At 41.2% G+C, this 22,544-nt stretch overlaps 1 protein-coding gene across 1 annotated transcript; it reads right to left on the reverse strand.

The window, feature by feature from the left end:
* Positions 1 to 35: 35 nt before the first annotated feature.
* Positions 36 to 21,959, reverse strand: blmh (bleomycin hydrolase). Its single transcript, XM_040049537.1, has 13 exons — positions 21,849 to 21,959; positions 21,336 to 21,500; positions 19,080 to 19,277; positions 16,993 to 17,102; positions 16,155 to 16,296; positions 15,818 to 15,906; positions 15,609 to 15,701; positions 7,967 to 8,122; positions 7,704 to 7,862; positions 7,547 to 7,614; positions 6,672 to 6,789; positions 6,316 to 6,382; positions 36 to 342 (listed from the first exon to the last, which is right to left on the reverse strand). Exons 2-13 carry the CDS (start codon positions 21,343 to 21,345, stop codon positions 194 to 196), a joined length of 1,359 nt encoding a protein of 452 aa, XP_039905471.1. The 5' UTR covers positions 21,346 to 21,500; positions 21,849 to 21,959; the 3' UTR covers positions 36 to 193.
* Between the last annotated feature and the right edge of the window lie 585 nt (positions 21,960 to 22,544).

The following is a 22,544-nucleotide window of genomic DNA, read 5'->3' on the forward strand; positions in this document are numbered from 1 at the left end:
AGAAAGAAAGAAAAATAGACAAAAGACAAAGGCAGTCTGGTAAAAAAGAAAACAAAATCTTTATTATTTTTTCTAGAAGTACAGGCCGTTTTAGAAGGAGGTGTTGGGGAAATGTTGGAGAGGTAAAAGCAGCTGAGGAATAGGGCGGAGTCAAATTGACCAGAGGGTGGGGCTAAAACCTAGATTTCTCTAGCTATGCCAGGGATCCCATCGGGTCCCAGGCAGGAAGTACGATGGGATCCTGTTGCATCACTTCCAGGACATCATCGGTCAGGAACCTCTTGTCTACCACCACCTCGTAAACATACTCGGAGAACCAGTCATCCGTCATTATCAGGTAACCTACAGAGACAGAGGGAGACAAGAAGACATCAGGTCAGCTGCTTGGATTCTCCTTGTGATTCAAGTACTCAGCAGAAGACTGACTCTTTTCAATAAATTACCAAAACAAGGAACAAATGTCCGTCAGGTTCTGGTCAAGAATTAGATCAATATAATAGGTAAAGTTAAACCCTAGACCTAAACAATTTTCACATAGAAAAAGGCTTTAACTGTTTAAAATGGCAAAATTGTCTGTGAAACCAGACAACTAGAGTCACAGCACCCAAACTTCAGGTTTGAAATTCACTAGAAGGTTTGCATATTTTGTGGTAGAAACAGGTGTCGGAAAAGCAACAAACAAACAAACAAACAAACAAACAAACAAAAACCCACACACGTAATGTATTTTAGAAAACCAAAGTATCTCTACACAAGCATGAAAACACATCTCAGGACTGATTTTGATCACTGGCATGAATCCCGTCTAGGTTTTTAAATACAGAAGTGAGGCCTATCAATTTTGGTCATCGTTATTAAGATGCTATGCAATTCTTTAGAATCAGTTTTCTTTGAAATCTAGATTTTTATGCTTTAAAAAACAAAGATGTACAACTGCTTCCCATTATTGTCTATCGTCTCTTATACATTTGATGATGAGATCATTTCCACAGTTAAATTAACAATTTTGCCGTCCAGAATCTTCAGTCCTTCTGAGTCCAGTCCCATGTTGAAACATTTATCTTTCAGTATATCTATTTAATAGAAAATGAAGAATTCGGCCAAAACACAAACAATGAAAAATGTTTTTTTTTTTTTTCCATAAAGGAATATCATAAAAAATAATAGGCCAACTCGTGCGTGGTAGAATGTTCCTTCAGCTCTTGTGTTTAGCACCAAAGGCGACGGCTGAACACATCAGAAAGCTTTACAATGGCACGTTCATCCAGCTCCCAACATCTGTCAATAGCAGCAGCAGCTACACCCAGACCGAGCTGGATAAGAAGCCTACTCTCTCATTGAAATGGAAAACTTACATGAGAATGGAAATTGTTTAGCAGAACTCAGGAAATGAGGCCAGTTAGCATTATTTATCAACATCTCTTGTGCCAATATCACAATCTGATATAGACTTAAAAAAAAAAGATTTTTATGAATATGGGAACACACCAAATGTTTTAGTATAAAGTAGCTGCTGTAAAATTCTTCAAATACTAGCTTTTTTGGGGGTCCACTTATTTCCAAATAATTCTCACAGGTAGACAGCACTACACAGACTCATACAAAGTGGCTTATTCTATTAATCTAGCGATAATGCGGTTATGCTTCTTTCATTGCAAGGGGAGGAGTAGAGAGGAAGAAGAATTCAACAGAATGGTCCAGCACACTTTGTTGATGCATGCATGTTTGAAATCCTGCTAAGTGCGCTTTAGTTTTAAACTATTGTTCAACAGGCAAAAGAGCTTTTTGCAGACACGAAGGACCCCCGCCCGTTATAGTTCACACTATCCCACCCTTCAGTACGGCATGCATTCTGCACTTTAGCTATCAGCTCTGCATGCACACCCTGATAAAACCAAACAATGTCTGCTTCCCTCTCCCTGTGTCCCTGTGTGCAGCCGTACAAGGTCAACATGAATGAGTTCAGATTCCTGTGAGTTTACCTTGAGCTTACACTGAAAGGATGCTGGAATAACCTGATCACTTTCTGGATGAGAATCTAGCCCCATACTGAAACGATTAATTAAAATCAAAGATGTCTGTGTGCGTCTTCCGCATAAATAAAAGAGGCTAGAAGCTCGGTGAAACCAGAGCAGCTCAGACCTAGCGCTGAACTGGCCCATATGGGAAGCTGGATTAGAACTGGAAACACTGAACTCAAAGTTCATTTACTTTTCTTTCCCCCCCTTCCTCATACCACCTTTTTGCTCCAGCTCTTCCTTTTTTCCTTCCCCCCCACCCTTTCTCGTGTGTTCAGAATTGAGCATCCCTCCAACTGTCAAGTTGACTTATCAAAGACGTCAGGGTAACCGCAAGAACGTGCACAGTTCAAAACAATGTATCGGGGTGGCGTGTGTGCTGTGTATCCGTGTTCTTCCAAGTACGCAAATCTCACATGGCATACTGCCTGGTTCTCACTGCAGTAACCATGTGTGTATTGATGTGAGCTTCCTGGAACCCGCGTGTTGGGTGGCATAGTGTGTGTGTGAATGTTGGGTGTTATTTGTTTTTTGGGATAGGCTGAGTGTCCTGTCTCAGACCAGATGGGTATAGTGTAAGCGAGCCACCTATTCAGCTATTCTGAAGTACGCAATCTGGCCCAGAGGATCTGTGATTTTAATCCATATTGCAAAAGAGAAAAGGTGATGTGGCAATGATTTAGACATTTGAAAATAGCCATTTTTATCCCGTTTTGCAAAATCTAACTACTGAAATAAACTGCAAAATGCCTAAAAGCATGACTAACACTATATACACCGTGTATTCGCTTTCATTTCATGGTTTATTTTTTTAAAACAAAACAAAACAGCTAGCCGTTTTCCTTATCAGCATGACTAATGCTGCATTTTGTCCTGCTAGCTGCCACGTTTTTGAACATTTACAACTTTTTAACCTGACACAGTGGGTAAACACTTGTTACTTATTAGATTAATAATGATGTGAACGTCTGCCAATGACATTTACAACACTTAAAATAGCTGCTGTAGAAAAACCTACTTGAGGGTCACAAATGTACAGCCTTCTACACTCGACTTTCTGACCATCACGAGTTCACCAACTGAGTAATCACACTGCAGCTGTACCCATATTACTTGTAGCCATACAAGCCACGACGGCACAGCCTGCAATGACCGACCATTCAGAACTGTCATTTCTTCCAATGCATATTTCTATGGGTCGACTCAAAAGAGAGAAACTTTGGTGGTGAAAATGCAGAGCAGTGCACGAGTATAAATGTGTGCAGTGGAGTCAGCCACTTGTGTAGACTCAACAAGGTCATTTCAGCTTCTGTAGGTTTGCAGCATAAATTAATGATCAAGTGGAAAAGAATAAATGGATCAATGGATATTAAAATTATATTTATTTGTTTATTTATTTAAACACTTGGGCTCTTTCATAGTGTAAAAAGCAGTTTTATAAATTTAAAATGTTAGTTTCCTTTACAGGACTAAAGAGCAGATAACCGTTTGGGTGAAAATAACAAATCTACAGAATCCTTAAACCCATATTAAACTCTCAGCGATTGAGACAAAATATTACTCTTAAACGGTGTAAAAAGTTCGAGTTGTAAAGTGAGCAGAGTCATAACAACGTCTGTTTGAAGGATCAAAGATGGAGGAAACGGAAAGTTAAAACTCTCCTGAGAGATCCTTTTATGGTTAGAAGAAATATTAAAAGACTAAAGGGAGACATCAAGTCTTATAAATCTTACAAGCACTTTCTTTCTTGGCTTCCTTCTTTTGTTCACTATTCTTTAATTTCTTCAGTTCTTTGTCATTTTCCCCAAATTGCCTCCACATCTACTTCCCTTCTTTTCTCCCCTCAGCTTTTGTCAAACAAACATAGCCTCCAGATTACCCAGTGAACTCCACTTCTCAGACTTTTCTTTTCAAAAGAAAAACTTTATTAATTTGGCTGTGGAGGGGCTGGGGGCCCTGGCCTCCCCCCATCTGCTGGTGTTTATGGAATAAGATATGCATGAAAAACACTTCATTTGACTGAGGGGTTTTCACATGTTTTCTCAACAGTCACTAAGGTTTGTGGGTTCAAGCAAATATTGAGAGTAAGTGTGTGTCTCGTTATGTGTACATCTTGTACTGTATGTCTGTGTGTGTGTGTGTGTGTCATGAGACGATCCACCACTGACCTTAAATACTCTCCCATCATTTGGAGTGGAAGCCTAAGCTCAGTAACAGGGCGGTAAGGCAGAGAAGATCAGAGGAAGATTAGGAAAATAAATAAATAAAATAGTGGGCATAGCAACAGTCATCTGGGGCAGTGGTGTGGAGGACCTGTTGTGTTGGGAGGGCTGTTGCATAAAGGAAGCCAAACCTACTTAATGACAGACACCCTACAGTTTTCCATGACTGACTCAGGTTATCAAAATTAAATCTAATATGTGGTTTAAAAATAAAACAAAAAACAACTAGACCACTAAAAAATAAACCGTGGTTCAAAAGTTGAAATTCTTTGTACGCTTCTGGTGTGTTAGACAATCAAAAGGTCTCCATGTCAACAGCTGAGGACCAAAACACACTTTGAAACATTTCAGACCTTAGCTTCTACTATGAGTCTCTCTATTTTTAACGTTTACCTTTAGCTCTAATAACTTTATAAAGCACATTAAAATGTGCTTTATAATCACATGTGCTGGTATGGATATTTCATCCCATTTCCAATTGGATGCCTAACTGCTGGGCCTGTATTCAATTCACACTGATAGGATCATTTAAGGCAGGTGGCACGGTGGTTAGCACTGTTGCCTCACAGGAAGAAAGTCCTGAGTTCAAGTCCACCACTAGGCCAGGGTCTTTCTGTGTGGAGTTTGCATGTTCTCCCCATGTTTTGCATGGGCACTCTGGCTTCCTCACACAGTGCAAAGACATGCAGTTAGTGGCGTTATGTTAACTGGTAACTAAATTGGCCCACGGAGACTTTCTAACGCATTTTAGTCATGTGACCAATTAAAGATAGCGGAGGGCATTATAAAGCAGTTGTTTTGTTTGCTCTCAATTTTGACAGCCCTATTAAAGATTAATATCAGCTTGTAGATGCTCCAGATAGCTTTTCTTCAAATTATTTAATTCTCACTCGCTTTTGCACTTTGTACTTTTGTGTTACTCGCAGCAACAACTCCACCTCATTGTTAGTCCATTTAAAAAACTCGGTGCGTTTCCTCGACCTTTTGCCGCGACGTTTCAACGAGCCGGAAAGTAAATAAAAAGCAGACAGAAATGAGGCAGGTCGAATCTTCTTCCGTTTCATGCATGCGCAGTACTGGAACGTAAGCGTTTTCGGCCTTTTCAATGTGGACGCACAACTCTGTGAAAACAACTGAAAATGCTAGTGTGGATGCGGGCCGTTTTCAAATCTGTCCGGGCTACTGTGGACGTAGTCTGTGTCTATCTGGTATCCCTGCAACAGACTGGCAACCTGTCCAGGGTGTACCCTGCCTCTCACCCTACGACAGCTGGGATAGGTCACAGCCCCCCTAAGACTAATGGACATTAGTTATACATGGCACTGTATATTAAAATGCATTAAAATTATGCTGGTGTTTGGAGATTTATGTAAAAATAATTTCTGACAGATAAGTCAGCCTGCTGGATGTTTGAGCATAGTAAGTCTGCCCAGGGAGACTGTTCTCCACATTTGGCGAGTCAAATTCTGTTTTATATGCGTTACTTAATATTAGTAGATACTGAGACAATAATGAGAAATTTCCTACGTTTGGGAAATTACTATTTTTGATAGCTGTGCCTGAGAAGCACACATACAGTCAAGCTAGCTTTAGCTGATAGTTCGGCCCCTAAATATTCAGTGCTGACCAACAAAGGGCCTGACATTCCTGACTCGAGTCCAAAAAGAAAGATTAAACTGTTGCCTGTGAGCTGTGTTGCTTTATCTAACATTCCTTATTTCCTCTGCTTTAACCTGCCCTGCAGAAGTGCAGATATTTGCACACAATTATGAGACAAAAGCCAATAGCAGAAATTCCTTTTTTGAATAAACATGCATAATCTGTGTCAAACTTAAGATCTGTAAATTTCATAACTCTTATTATTTATTTTATTTTTTTTAAATAAAGGCCCCCTGCGTTTCTGTTGTGGTGAAGAGGAACATAACCAATTACAAGTTCAAGACCCTGTTTTTAATTTAAGGAACACAAACAGGAAGATGACAGTTTAATCACCCGACCAGAGGCTGACATCTGACAATCAGCGTCACATCAAAGAAATCAGGCTTCTGCTCTGCAGCAAGAGGGTTTTGTGTTACCTTTGTTGCCACGGTCGTCACCCCAGGAGTTTTCCACCCTCCACTTTTCATAGCCTTCTTTTCCATCCTGAGAGACAGAAGGAGAACAAGAGACAATGGGAGATAACAGTGAGACAAGAGGAAAGAAAGTGTCCTGACAGCTGGGGTTACTTAAAAAGGGGGGAATTGACAGCACTACAAAAAAAAAAACTGCAGCGGATTAAAGCAGTGTAAACACACGGCAAGACTTTCATACAATAAACCTTGGGAAATTCTGAGTGTGTGTGTTCTCGCTGGACAGTTTGTATAAGTACTGCATGTATACACGAGTGTACCAAACAGTCACATACCTGTACTGCATGATTGTGTGAGTGTACCTTGTCTGTGACAGCGGTGAGAATCATTGCATGGGTCATGAGAGAGTCGCCATATATCAGTCTCTCTGCCTTTGAAAGGTTCTTCACTGAAACCCCAAACACAAGCTCATGGTTGAACCTGTATGAAATGCACAAAATCATGTGATAACTCCAGCTCCTCTACACACTTATGACAAGAAATGGTTTAATGCATTTGTGATTTGTCATGTTTTAACAATAATAAAATCTGTTTCTGACAGGAACAGTGGGAAGAGATGTAATGACCATAAAAAGCCACAAAACACGCTGCCTTCATAAGCTGGGATTTTGCAGCTAAAAAGGCAGCCCGCTGTTTCATTTCCACTTTGAGCATGTCTGTCTAGAAATGAGGCCACATTAAGCCTCAGCCTCATTCCAGTTATAATGTACTGTTACAAGAAGAGATCTGTGTGAAAGATGAGCTTCAGTGCAGATGAAACCAGACATTCGGCACCATGCTGGTTTGGTTCAGCGGGCAAATTTAAGCCTGGCGCCAGCAACTCAGACACAGATGCTGCTGCTGCTGCACCTGAAGGGCAAAGATGGGCACTTTTCCTGCGTGGGGAGACGGACACCTCAAAAAGGCAGATGTTGTCTGGTCCGGTCAAATGAAGATGTGGCACAGATAAAAATAGTTCCCTTTGTTGTTAAGGCTTTTTAAAGATACCTTTACCACAGTCAAGTGAACAAAACAGATTTTCCCGCTGTTCCTCTAATCCTTAAGTGTAAGAGAAGGGAGAAAAATCCAGTTTCTTTGTTTGGTATGCCAAAGTTTATCTTAAGATAAATCCCTACTTCAACACTTGTTGGAGATTTGTTCATATACTGTACACTGGACATCCTTCAGTTATACTCACACATTCATGTCATTAATGCCCAGCTTGCTGTGGAAATGTTTCCCAACGTCACAACCGAACCACACAGCCTAAGATGGGTGGAATGAAAAAAACAAAACAATAATCACAGTTGTGCACACATCTGTGCCTGGAGTTGTGCCCACTTGTGCCAACGTACCTCTCCATCCTTTATGGACTCAGCTGCAGCTTTTTTCAGTAGCTGGATGGGCTGGTTGTTGTACAGAGTGCTGCGACCACCAACCATGTTACCCAAGAACTCGACACTGTACAGCTTTCCATAAGGATTCTGGGGTCGAGGGTCATTTACAAGGCAGATCTGGGGATAGAGGAAATAACCACACAAGATCAGTTTCTACAGCTACACAAAGACCACAGAAACCTACAGGCTCTCCATCTGTGGTGTCCAAGGGAGTCACTTACTTTGTCCTGAATGTTGTATAGGGGTTTCACATGCTTCCTGTAGAACTCCTGAGGAGTGAGCGGTCCCATGCGATTGAAGTTCTTATCCTTGTCCCTGTACTCCCAACAGATGGTCTCAGGAGGGCTGCCTAGACAAACACTGGCCACTCGGAAAACCTGCACAGCACAAAGACAGTTTAGATAAAGGTTTGGCTTTAAAGTCTATTTAGCATTTGTAGACAGTTTAAAGCAAACATAGCACATTTCAGCAAACTCTACATTTTAATAAGGCAAGCAGAGATTCCTACCAATTCACCTCAACTACAGAGACGGAGGGAGCCACCGCTTTCACTTGAGCCTGTATATTCAATATTCCTAATTTGCAAACATCTGTTGTCCATCCCTGCATACCCTTGATGAGTACCAAGACCTCTTCCAATTATCCCTGCATTTTCCCACTGCTGCGCTTCCATTCTTTTCCATTTGCAGCACACACCCCTTTGCCCTTCCGCCATGTGTGTCTTCCTTCAGTGCAGAAGTTCAGAGTGAGTTCTTGTGGGCTAAATCAGGTTGTTTGGACTGGGCCGTCTGTCAATCTGGCCCTCCTAACCCCTGATATAGCTATCTCTGGAATTTCCCCCTTAAGCTTTTCAATACTCCCATCCTCTGTTCTTTTCCCAAGACTGAGCACATACTTTTCCTATGAAATATGATTAATACGGGACTGAGAAATTAACCATTGTATCGAGACCATTATTCGCCGCAGATAAAAAAAGAGGGCCACTAGACAGTGACACATTGCCTTGGCAATGTATCGCTTCAGTGTGTGTATTAAAGGACTAAAGGAAACCTAGCTCCTGTGGCAGCGCTTTCCTGACCTTTACACACATTTTAAATATCCCATTATATAAAGTAGAATGTAGGAGCCCCACTCCAGAAATGTTCACATAGTGGAAAAAAGGCATAAATTCAGGCCAGTCTTAAACAAACAAACCAATCCCCTCTTTGTTACAGAAATGCGTAAAGTCACAAAAATACAGACGCACACAAAAATACACACTTGCGCTGAGTCAACAAAAGCATCTGCTTAAGCTCCCCACACATCCGAACTACCCAATTCAGCCACTTTATTTAGACTGCTCTGTGGGCAGGAGGACACACCAGGGTGTCCATCCACTCGCTAGGTCTTAAAAAAAAAACCAAAAAAAAAAAAAAAACCCACCCGTCGGGCTCTACTCCCTTTTCCTCCAGTTCCTGCATTTAATCTCTCCTGACAAATTGAAACATTTCCACTTGCTTTACAGTTTTCTTCTTTCTGATGCCCTGACACATACAGCAAGTGTCGCCCTTAACACCAGCCTTGTACATTCCCATCGGACCTGGCAATGTAAGTAAAGCGACTATGAGGAGAGGAGACCTTAGTCAAGAGAATAAACAGCGACAATGACATGAGAACAGGATCAATATAGAAACACCTGCTGCCTCAGTGACTGACATGCATGAGTGATGGGGAAAGAGGGACAGGTGGGGGGGGGGGATACAGAATAGCAAGTTTGCAAAATATTGGGCTCTCTCTTTCACATCTCAATGTAATGTGTCTGATTTGATAATGTCAGAGTAGGTTTGAAATTAATTTCCACAACTCCAAGTTGCAAGCTTTTTCTAATTTGACTCTCAGAAACCACTTCAGTGAGTTAAACTGTCTAAAGATTTGTAAATTCCTATTTTGAGACAGTTTACAATGATCCGAGCCAAAGCCCCTCGATTCTTTCCTAAACCCAACATGCGTTGTTCATAAAAATCTGCAGGGCTCGATCCGTGTTTAGATTCTAACTTCAACAGCCATGTCATTCATATCTTAATATTCTAAACATCTGAACTGTTAACAGGTTTCAGGAACCAGCTGTTGTAAGTGATTATGATGGAGTTTGTCAACATGCGGCTTTCTTTTCAGCTCATCAGTCTGTAGCGGAAGACCCACCTCAGGTCTGTCTCCATTCTGTGACATAGTGAGTTTGCATGTCTTGGTACAAACAATGAGCTGAATGCACGCTATTGGGGCTAACCCTGGCTAATGCTTGATAGCATCTGCGCTCCAGTGTTGAAGACACTGGCCCGAGTTGGCTCGAATTAGTAAAACGTACACAAAAGCTGAAAGAAGTGATTAAAAAGCAATTTACACATTTAATATCATTGCAATTTAAGAATAATTCACAAAAGTTGGTACAAAAACCACAAAAAATTAATTTAGCCGTCAATACTTCCACATTTGTAACATGCTATAGCAACAGATTTAACTTGCAATCCTTGTTTCTGCTTTAAAAACAAACTGAATGGTTTCTGTCATATCAGGCCTGCTTTCAGAACAAAATGACTGAGTGTGCATCAGAAATTAGTGAGGGTGATGAGCTTTACTGGTGCTAATCCGTATCCCTATTCTAATGGTCATTGAATAGAAACCATGTCTTTATGGATATACATTTACATCTAAGTGTCAAAACTCTTCGTTAACAATACAGAGGAGGGCGTCAAAAGTCATCTTTATGGAGTAAAGGGTTAAAACATACATTTGATGGTTGAAAATGTTCTTGGATTGGCACAATTTGCCGAATTGAGGAAAACCATGCACCTCGTTGTTACTCTGAGATAAATTTATAACCATTGTCTAGAAGCTGGACTTGTGAGTGTAAGCAAATGACACCATGCAAACAGTTTGGATAAAAATGAGTGAGGTTTTGATTAAACTTCCATGTTTTGTAAACATGCAACACATGTGGGCATTGTTAAATTCCTGCAATTGTGCATGAAAAAAAAAAAAAAATTCAAGAAATGTGGGTGGACAACTCTAAAGTGGCTATTCTGAGGCTGCAACGACTGCAGCCGGTAACAAAGACATATGTAGGAACCCACCCACATCGAACAACAAATCAACTGAGCCAACAGCCTGCAGCGCAGGGTGTGTGAGCTGTGGTAAGAGGGTTCCTCTGCGAGTTGATGGCTGTCTCGTAAATTAGACTTGTCTTAAGAATCTCTCTCTGTATTCAGAGCCAAGAGCAGAGCCGCACATGGTGTTTCTGATTCCATGACGCAATGGAGCATGGAAAGGGTACGGTGGTGGCGTGAGGAATACCATCTGTGTATGTTTCATGTGTGTGAAGTGCTGCATGTGCATGTATAGTTTCCAGTGATTGTGCCTTTGTACTGTCTACTTGTCCACACAAGTGACAGAAGAGAAACCCCGATGCACATCTGAGAGAGCATGAAAGAAGAAGGCTGCCTCAACAACGCTTGTATGGACACAGGAATCCTAGCAGCAATAACGACAAACTGTCAGCGCACGGCGGTGATTTGAACGCCGTTTCTGCAGGTGCATTATGAAGTGGGTTAAGGCTCTTTTGCCAAGGTTCTTAAATAAATGTTATGTGGTTTAAGTCAATGTGCCTGAGCAGTGTTAACACACACACACACACACACACACACACACACACACACAAAAGACTTGATTCTTCACACGCAAAGAGATTCATTCAAATCAAGCACACCCCAGGTACAGTAAGTGGAAGCAGAAGCAGCGACCCAGGGTTTCTGTCACGGGACTGTGTGTGGGGCTTGGTGATGAAGACCAGGGCACAATCGCAGCTGCCACGTTTGGCGGGTGGACAGCATCACTTCCACATGCACCCAAGTAGGACTGGCACTTTAATCCTGAGAAACACGTGTGCACACATGGATGCAAATCCACATGAACATGCAGCAGTAACACTGTGTTTTCAGACAGAAGTCTGGAGGTACACAGGGTTCTTGTGTCCACAAACACTGTTTTGGTTCTAAACGAGATGAAATAAACAGTGAATTTTTAATCTTAAACACAGGTTTCTTAAAGCCTGCCTGTTCTGCATGAACTTGGGCTCACTATTGGCATTGGATGGTGGTATTGTGAACTGGCTGCAAAGCCTCTGGTAAAATGTCTGTCATCAAAGGTTTGACATCTTGGTCCTAATTTACAGAGTTACTATTTAGGAATGTTGTTAAAGCTACAGCAACATGGGGATGAGGCCAATCCCAGCCGTCACGAGGCAGAGGCAGGGTAGACCCTTGACAGGGTGCCAATCTGTCCCAGGGCTAATGGTGAATGGACTGTAGGACAAGCCAGAGTACTCTGAGAGAACCCATGGACAACATGCCCTCATACCTACATACAGAAAGGCCTCAGCCAGGTGGCGGATACAAACCCAGGACCTTCTTTCTGCGAGTGCTAACCCATGTGCTGACCCAATGACGTTAAAAGTTATAAATTAAAGAAAGAAAAAGTAACAAATCTTAAGTGACTAACTGTTTAAACATAATCAATGAACTGGACACGTGGATGGATGGATAGATATAAGAATCATTATACAATTTCGTCTGATAAGCAATAAATAAAAAAAAAAAGGAACCTCAACACTTCAAGTAAACCATCCAAACAAATGTCTGTTATGATGGTGAAAGCAAAACTCATTACTAATCTCAGCAAACCATGGAGAAGACTTATGATCAAATACAGAAACTATGGTATAACCCCATTCACAGAATAAAAGTTTAAAGAAATTTAACATTTATTCCCTTATTGCATTTGCTGGGAGCATCCCATTATGAACTGCGATCAGAATAATTTGGTTCCATTTTGTAAAAAATAAATAAAAAGAAATGAGTGTGGTGCCTCACAAAACAAAACAAAACACTTCCAGGTGTACATACAAACATGCTGACAAACCTCTGTCCTCCCACCCGGTCCTCCATCTTTACTCTTGCACAGCATGTGTTTGTGGATGTACATGTCTTTGTGTTGATGGCTGGGCATCCACCGAGCGACTGTTTAAACAAGCAAACAGCCAGCAGCACAAAACGACCTAACAGCTGACAACAAAAGCTGCTTAACCGGACCCAATTGTCTCAACAGAAGCTTGACTGATTGATCGATTGACCCACCCACATACACAAGAGCCGTGAATAAAGCTTCACACCTACATAGTGCAACTTGCCCAGGGTTCAGAAAGCACACACGCAAGCACACTGTGTACCACATGTAGTCCCCCTTAAACACGTGTTATGCTCATGACGTGTTGCATGTGTTTGTTTACATGGGCCTGCACACCTTTTATTGTATTGTCTCTTTGAGGTAAACCAGCATCACTGTCCAGCATTAGACGTCGGACTGTTCCATAAACAAGATCACTATCAGCAACTTTGTCACATGAGAGGTAGTGTGCAGGTGAATGGACAGAAACACAAAATGTAGGTCAAAACACTGTCTGCACATTAGAGAGAAAAAAAAAAAAAAAAAAAAAAAAAAAAAAGGCCCAAGATGCATTTACTGCCTTTACAAAAAGTCAAACGTGAATGAGCACTGTAAGAAAAACAAAAGTCATCATGCATCGGCAGACAAATGCCAACATTTGTCTGGTTCTATTTAAAGGAAACCTTTCCTTAATCATTTATAAACAAGATGTTGTCAGTGTTATGAGCCTGGAGCCAACAGAAATGCATTCGTTTTTGTTTACTCTTTTTTACATACAGCAGCGCTCCCCAACCTTTTTGGCGCCACGGACCGGTTTATGCCCGACAATATTTTCACGAACCGGCCTTTAAAGTGTCGCGGATAAATACAACAAAATGAAACTAGTACCTGTACCGAAAAAAAGAAGATTTATTCATAACACACGTGAAAAGACCCAAGAAAACAGAGTTAACGATAAAAACGATAACAAAATAACGCTGAAAACCGATAAAAACCCTGAAAACCATACATTTCACACCTGAGCCTCAACTCTCGCGGCCCGGTACCAAACGACTCACGGACCGGTACCGGTCCGAGGCCTGCGCGTTGGGGACCGCTGACATAGAGTATTGTGTTCTCCCTTTACCTTGTCTGCAAATGCATGTCTCTGCAACGTGCACTGATGTTTAACTATAGTGCTGGGATATTATAAATGCATTTCTATAAAACCAATTATTCATCATTGGAAATTCTCTTATTGGACTTGGGAAATTTTGATACCTACATACTAGATGTCACAAACTGAAACTATTGCTTTGTAATAAATTAAAAGTTGCTGACAACTTCATATAGAAATTGAACACATCACCAGGTAATGTTTAATCTAACATTAGTGTTCATAGACACACTGAATACATATAGCCTGCTCTGAGCATCTCAGTTATGTATTATTTGACAGCTCCCTCTTCTGGTAAAAGTGGAACAATGTTACAAGAGCTGCACATTTTCCATTTGCTTTCAACACTTCTGTGTCTCTGCAGGTCTTACTTCCTGTTTCTAAAACTACAACAGAACTACCAACTTCTGCTCTCTTTTACACCCTTCTGCTTTTTTTCCCCCACTGCTACAGCCATCAAATCTGTCCACCTGTCACAACTCTGATCAACTAAAGATGAGAACCCCCTCAAACCCATGTCTTTAAATCTGCTGATGAATGAAGCTTACATGTAAGTCTAGCCCGGGGGTCAGCAACCTTTAAGAACCAAAGAGCCATTTGGACCCGGTTTCCACGCAAAAGAAAACACTGGGAGCTGCAAATACTTTTTGACATCTAAAATGAAGATAACACTGTATATATTGTTTTTTTACCTTTATGCTTTGTGTGAACAACTAAGGTTTGTTGCTTATGAAATCCATGAAGTGCTATAGAGAAAATTACATTTTATTTATATAATTAACACATTTTGAACTCTTAAAGAAATATAACAAAAGGAAAGACACCCAGCTGAACTAAAATGATCCATGTAGCAAACAAAAACTTGTGAGCCGCCACCCTTATATCGCCTTTGAGCTTTCGGAGCCTTGACCTGACTTTTAAAAAATAATTTGAAAAAAAAAGCACTATGCTGCTGAAAAATGAAAAATAGATATTTGCAAAATTCTGCCTTAATATGCATTTTACCTGGTTAATGTGTGTGGCGGGGCGTGGTCTGCAGCGCCGCTGCAGGGGAGGCGGACGCACATGAGCGGCACCCGCAATCACGCTTAATGTCTGTGCCATCTATGCCGTTGTGTTGGTATGTGTCGGGCTGTGAGCTGAAAAGCTACAGCCGGCTGTATGCGTACAGCAACCGTGTGTGAAAAGCGTGTTCATGCAAACATCGTCGGGTCTGCCGTGATATGTTTTCAATGGAACTTCTGCTCCTGAACCTCTGCGCACAGCGTCTGCAAATCGGGGCTGTACGAAGTCACTTTCATCTTTACGCAGGACTGTAAGCTGTCATCTGTGAGGCGTGAGCGGTGTTTGTTTTTAACATAGTTCACGGTGGAGAACAGCTGCTGACATAATGTGGACCCAAAGATCCACACACACTCTTCTATTGGTTAACCATTTGTATTTTTTATTTTTACCTGAAAAATTATTTTTGGAGGTATTGGGGTAGCTGAGAGGGTATATGACGCTGCCACCTAGCAAAGAGCCTGGGCATTCAGCCAGGTGAACTCAGCCCTTAGAGTTCCTGAATTTTTGGGAAGTAGCACACTTTGAGCAGGCAACTGCTCTAGAGGTCCCACACTTATTCAGAAGTTCCTTCGTTCAAGCACAAACTGTGATCCTATAAAAGTTTGCAGTGCTCTGAGAAAAAACACAAGCAAACAAAGAAACTGCACATGCGATTTCAGTCTCACCTCCTCTATCATGCTGTCCATAGCTTCAGACAGTTCGCCTTTACTGGCATCGCTGGCCACCATGTTCCTCAGTCTTAGGCAGTATTCTCTCAGCTGCAACACATCATGAGGTAAACAGTCAGGACGGGCTCATTGGCATTATGAGACTTCTAGCTGGACACATATGTGAGCTCCGTTTGCTTTGAACTGAAGGAAGTGTGCAAAAGTACCTTATGATTGAGGATGTCATTCATTCTGCGTGAGGCCTCTGAGCTGTGTGACTCTGGGAAGCATTTCTTTGGAATGACGCCATACTTCTCTGTAGACAGCACAACATTAAAAATAATTAAATAATAAAAATAATATTATTTTTAAGACAATAACAGGCCAGAGATTTTAAATCCAATGAAGCTCACTTTCTAGTATGAAATTAACTGGGGATCACTATTCTAGTTAATTTTATATATTAAAATTAATATATTAATTTTAACCTATTCAATGTTAAGTTCATTGAATAGGTTATTCAATGAACTTAACATGAACCACTGTGCAATGATAAGAACTAACCAATGAGATTGACCAGCATGTCCCACTGCCCTCCATCATTTGTTGGATTGGAGAGAAGAAACTGGACCAGGCGTCCATCCACTGGCTCCTTCCTCTGTGCCGTCTCCACACAGGCTTGAAGGAAGTAGTAACAACGCTCGATCTGAGAGATGACAACAACAACAGAGACTGTCAAAGTAGACAGTCGACCACATGAGACTTGAAACAAAACCAAAGAAGAAGAAGAAAAAAAAAAAAAGGTACCAGAGAGGCATCGTTCAGCTATCATTAGACTTATTACATATTTAAAGAGCTACTGTCATCAACTGTAATTTGTTAAAATTAGTTTTCATTTAAGACTTTATTGAAATTAGTTAAAAATCTAATGCAATAGCTGATAACTTAAGGAGAGTTTTACTGTTTCTTTGTTTACGACTAATACCACAGTAGCTGAAGCTCCCATATCTGGCACCTGCCACAAAGAAGGGGTGTGTTTATGATGGGCCTGCTAAAAATACACACAGTTTAAAAGAGAAAGATGACGGCATTTAAAAAAAAATCAACAAGGAGTCACCGTGACGTTGGTCCGGGTGGAGCACTGACAACAACGCACAAAAGGGGGTTTTAGGTGGGACAATGACTGTATAGTAGAAAAGGTGCAGCATAATAACACCACACCAGTGGCACATGCATGCACACGCAGTGTCCCAACTCCAAAACAACAAAAACCATCCATTTACCAGAATGTTACATCACCGAAATGTACCAAAATAATAATAATAATAATAATAATAATAATACTAAAGGAGTGAAAAAGCCCACAACCATAACCAATATGTGGTGTTACTGTGTGTCTTACCTTGTCCCAGAAAAATAGATAGGACTGACTAAACTCAAACTCTTCTATGTTAAACTTTTTCATGAAGGGCAGTCGCATGACGTTGAGGCACGAGAAGATCCAACATCTCCCTAGTGATTAAGAGAAAACAGATTTAGAAATATGCAGGTTAGTAAAGGCTTAATGCGCAAACAGCAATATAAAGCCATCCTTGTGCGCTTGTGATGATAACAAGTATCACAAAAACCCTGAAAGACTAGGATCGCTTGTTTAATTAGATCCCTTCCCTTCAATGAATAACAGGGCTGTAGTGGACCAGGATTTCTGCAGCTGAGACCGACTGGGTGGTTCATTAATTAATGATTGAAAACCTTAAATTTCCACCCAATTTGCTGAATGCTGAAATAAATGGGCAGCAATGGCTGTCAACAGGGGCTGATACATGACTTCATCTGTTTCTAAACAGCAGCCTTCTCTTTTAATGTGGCTGGCATGGATTGTCTTAGAGATGCCCCAAGTCTATCATTTCTTTCTTATTTAATCTATTTTTGAGGCAAGACTAACTTTGGTAGCCCACACCATCCCCACCAACACATGAGTCATTCCAGCTGGATCTCTCATGAAGGCTGTGAGGTGCTGAAATCCACATAGTAGAACAAGCCAACCCAAAGATGTGTCAGCTGACCCACCAGAGGTTAATGCCAAACTGTGCAAGTGAAACATGCTAAAAAGGGGGAAATAAACTTGTTATTTCAGTGAGAAAAATATGTAAACACAATGCAAATTTTACATTTCATGCAAAAACTATAAATGATGACAGAAGCTCTGAAAGAGGGAGTGTGGCGTACTTTACATACATGCAGAGAAACCACAGCAATGATTAATATACAATATATATTCCACATTACACACTCCCTCTGACAATATAAGGAAATAAAAAGTAATGCTGCTTCCAGTCCAGCTAGGCGACAGGTCAAACCCTCTTCTTTCATCTGCCCCCTTTAGAGGTTGCCATAGAAAATCTGTTTTTCATCCGAGTAAATATTACAGATAATTGTGTCACAATACACCGATACCGTAAAGAACCAGCTGTAATGTTTTGACTATTACAGAATCACTGTGTAATCATAGCATTATTATTATTATCATCGGCTACGTATTACTGTCATATCTTGAGTTAAGACTGTGATTCCCACTCCTGGCAATAATTAATCAAATATCCAGCCATGTCTATTCATCCTTTGTCATGTACAACTGCAATCAAATTATATGTTAGGAAAATAAAGCGTTATTTGCTTCAGAAATGACATCACTAACCGGTGTGCGCCAACTGTCAACGGTTTGAACTGTAAAATGTTGCTGTGAGGACAAATATACAATATTACTAAATTCAGTGTGTTAAGCAGCTGTTTGGGTTGACTGACAGGTACAGAATAATACACCCAAATGCAAATGTAGAAATTATCCACGTCGTTCTTGATATTAAAAATAAACACATAAAACAAACTGTTTTAAGTTACTGCTAAATATTTTGCACATAGAAGTTTATTTATCATCATCAAACAAGGTGTAAACATTTTGAGCATCTATGACTGGCGGCGGGTTCAAAGATGACAATGAAAACTAAAAATGGGAATGATTTCTAAATGAAACAGACAATAAGTGGCACCCCGACACATAAAGAAGAGCATAAAGCATCAGGCGGCCCCTGGCTGATCATTGACTAGTTTTGGATAAATGGCACATGGGTGGCACAGGGGTGCCGTAATTAGCACCTCATAACTCCCGCCATTTTTTGCTATGAGGACGGGGGTTCTCCAGCAAACGCTCTAAAGCTTTCCAGGCTAAAGAGTTCCTTAATGATATAAATCAAAACTGATTTCTGAACAACCCTAATTTCAAAAATTACTTTTGGCATCGACACTGTGGCACTGTGAAGGGCACGTGGCTGGAAACCTGAATCCTTTTGGGCGATGGCCAGTCCCCCCTGAAACATGGCATTTCAGGAACACCTTACCCAAGCCATTCAGCCCTGCTAATACAAACACTTTAAACATGCATCTTGTGCAGAGTACATGTGTATGTAACTGTATTACATCATGTCCTACCTGAGTTTTTCTGGTTGGTGATGGGCTTGCCCTCTGTGGGGATAGAGTGCTGGAAGATGTGCACAGTATCCTGTACAGTCTGCCGGTGAAGACAAACCTCCAACGGGTCGATGCAGGTTGACACATTCTGGGCCAGCAGATAACGCGGCTCAGACTGCATCCGCTTAACAAAGGTGGCTACCTTCTCTTGACTCAAACCTTTAGGAACAAGAAGTGGGAGACAGGGAGTGTGATGGGGAAGAGGAAAAAAATAGGAAGGGATGGAGAGGGAGGACAACTAAAGTTAGCACATTATAGAAAAGCTAACATGGCTAGACATTCAGACAGATTGTCTGCATCCAAAAGTGGAATTTCCTACCGTTCCAATTCCCATGACTCAACTGTGCGGTTTAAACATGCACACTTCCCACTTAAGAGCTATCTTTTGAGTACTCATGCACTCAGATGTCAGAAAGATGCCTCTAATACCAGATCGATAGTCATAAACTAAGACCATATGCTTTATTGAACATAACCGCCTGGTGCTTCACTTCTTTTTTCCACAGTCCACACAGAGGTTACATTGAAATCTATAAAAGGTACCCTATACGATTAAGATTAGCCCTCTGATAAAGAATAAAGAATATTCTGGGTACATGGAGAGGCAGTACCAGCAAAAGAGGACTAAAATGAAGAAAGCTTTGTAGTAGCACTACTACAAGTTGCCCCAGGGAGCTGAGGGCTGGTCAGAGCTGGCTGCTGGGATCACTCATCTGGCTCCATCTGTGAGAGGAACGCACTGGAAAGCCTGTCCAGTCCCACTGGATGTGGATAAGAAGGGGTGTGCGTGCGCACACACACAGAATCAAACTGGCACTAGTGTGTGTGTGTGTGTGTGGTTTTTTTTATTCCGTCAAATAACAGCATAGAGCAATTAAACATTGAGAGGGACATTGCCTAGTCATGCATGCTGCCTCGAGTTCAAATCTCTTGCTCAGCTGCATTCTGTTATTTTCCATCAACACAAAGCTCAAATGCACTGACCATCACAGATTAGGACAGTGTCAAATCTCATTAGCTGCTGCGTTATCAAAAAAAGAAAAATGGGAGAAAAAAAAAAATGTAGAAGCCAGCCTAAGGCAAAGAGTATTCTGGGAGTGCGGCCTCAGTCATGTGTCAGCGCAACACGGTTTTCCTTAAGCCACAACAGCTAAAAGTTATGACACTGATCAGTATGGATAGATGAGGAGGACATGTGTCAAAGGGTCAGCATGTAATAGTAAAAGCCAGCATCTTATTTAAATAGATATCTGATAGGAGTGTGTGCACGTGTGTGTGTGTGAAGAAACGGGAAAGACTCAGCCCAAACAAAGTTAGTTGGCCAGGCTTTTAGCCAACAACTGAGTGCATGAATGGTGAGGACAGAGATCAGGGTGGCTTTCTATGGAGAGGGGCCAAGCACAGGCAGCCAGGGTGACTTGCAAATTTACACACCAGTGCTCTTACAGCTGGCTTTACATTAGCCAAGCACTTTATGATCACTGCTTCATAGAGCTGGAATACAGACTTTTAAAAAAGGAAACAGGCTTAGGAGGTGGTCATTGTTGCTGTCAGCTTCACAATAAAAAAAAAAAAAAAAAAAAGACAATATTGAAATTCTTAATGTTTTTAATTTGTTTAATTTCAACGTATTTTTTATTGTTAAATGTTGCTGTGTAAATCAGGGCAGCTGGCTAACACAGACCTTAGGTTCAAGTTCAAAGTCAACCTTTGCCCAGAAGCATAAAAAGAGTTGTAAAACAAAGTAGGGAGTATCGGCTGATTGGGGTGGTTATTGAGATCTACTGAAAAATAAATGAAACTATTCTCTTTTCTGGTAAAAAGCAGGGTTCCCCAAACAGAACTCTCACTTCCATGAATGGCCACGACTTTAAAGAGTCACTGTGGCATTTCCAAGACGAGCTAGCTACTCTCTGGCTAATAAATCCCGTTCCTGGAAAGAGTTCCTGACGCCTGAGCAGAGGAGCAAGATTAATGTATTTAAGATTGTGATGTTGGCACCGTGCTGACAACCCCATAACTCGTCGGGGGGTGAACTGTCAACCTAGCTCACAGAGGGATGGACGGCATAAAGTCGTGCTAGCAGGCTGGCATGCTAACGCAGTGAATGCTAACGGGTTAGCTCGGTCAGCTGTCATTCTCCTGCAACCAAATGCAAGCTCCACTCATCCAGGCAGCCACAAGCACTGAGAGGGGACACAGTGACATTTAACCTACCAGTTTCCATGTTGCCGAGAAGCTTGAGGAGCGTCAACTGTTGTCCAGGAAAGTCGCCGGCTCTTTGTTTATCTCACCGACAGTCTGTCAGTGTGACCACGGGGTGCGCTCGTTTATGGGCTCCTGGCTAAGTCTTTGACGTGGCGGCTGGGCGGGGTTTGAAAACTGCAGACAACATTAGCTCATGAAGACGATTCACATACTTTATAAGGGCACAGTCCCTTTCCCTGCTCACATTTACATCTCTACTGCACGCATCTTACTCTTTATTTATTCAAGAATATAAAATCTATCTTAGTTTAGTGTAGTTCTACTCAAAATTTAGCTTAAAAATAAAAAGCTGTTATCTGTAACAAAGTAAGGAAATAAAACAAATATTTTTACACTGTTTTCCTAATTAGTCAACATTTCCTGCTAGTAGCTTACAAAGGAGTAATTGTTCAGTGTGAACACTTTTTGCCCATGTATGCAAATCATGTTACAGAGAAAGGGACAACATTAGATATACTCAACTTTAGCCACCATTTTCAGCCTCTGTGGGTTTCTCAGCTAAATCGCATGAATAATAACCTCAGCTGTAAATGCAGGCAAAATTAAACTAAAGTAATAACGCTCACTACTGGCGTCTGTAGTTTTTTTTTTTTTTTTTTAGTTTCTTTCCAAAAGGAAGCATCCTTCTCACTTCCTCTGTATTTCCTGCACAGCACTGTGGAAGATAAACAAGCGCTCCCAAAAGTTAAAACTGAAAGATTTACCGCATACGAAACGTCCGGTTTTCAAAATAAGATTACGTGCAGCACTTTTTTAGCGACACAAGCGTCACATAGGACTTAGCAGGAAATGGGGACTGTATGTGCTTTAATCGCTTACATGCGAGTATATTCCCTTCAAAGGTAACCAAAGCGTTTACTTTGAAGATTTGTTGTACGCTGAGAATGGGCTTGCAGTTGTACTCCGAGTGGAAAATCCCTACCTGCGCGTTAATAGTACAACAGAAACGTAATCGTAAAAAACTTTCCCCAGGCTATTTTCTGAAATAAAGAGAACACAAGCACTTTCGCCATAGTAACAGCGGTAAACTATGCAGCCAATGCAAGTGGGTCGTTCCTAATATTTGGTGCCACCTGTGAAGCCCACCCGTGACAGAATATAGTGTATTTGTGGAAAAGTTATTTCTGCAAGCTTGTCTTACACTATTAACCCCTTTCT

This window comes from Simochromis diagramma, unplaced genomic scaffold (genome assembly GCF_900408965.1).
Source record: "Simochromis diagramma unplaced genomic scaffold, fSimDia1.1 OVJJ01000611.1, whole genome shotgun sequence".
NCBI classification, from domain to species: domain Eukaryota; kingdom Metazoa; phylum Chordata; class Actinopteri; order Cichliformes; family Cichlidae; genus Simochromis; species Simochromis diagramma.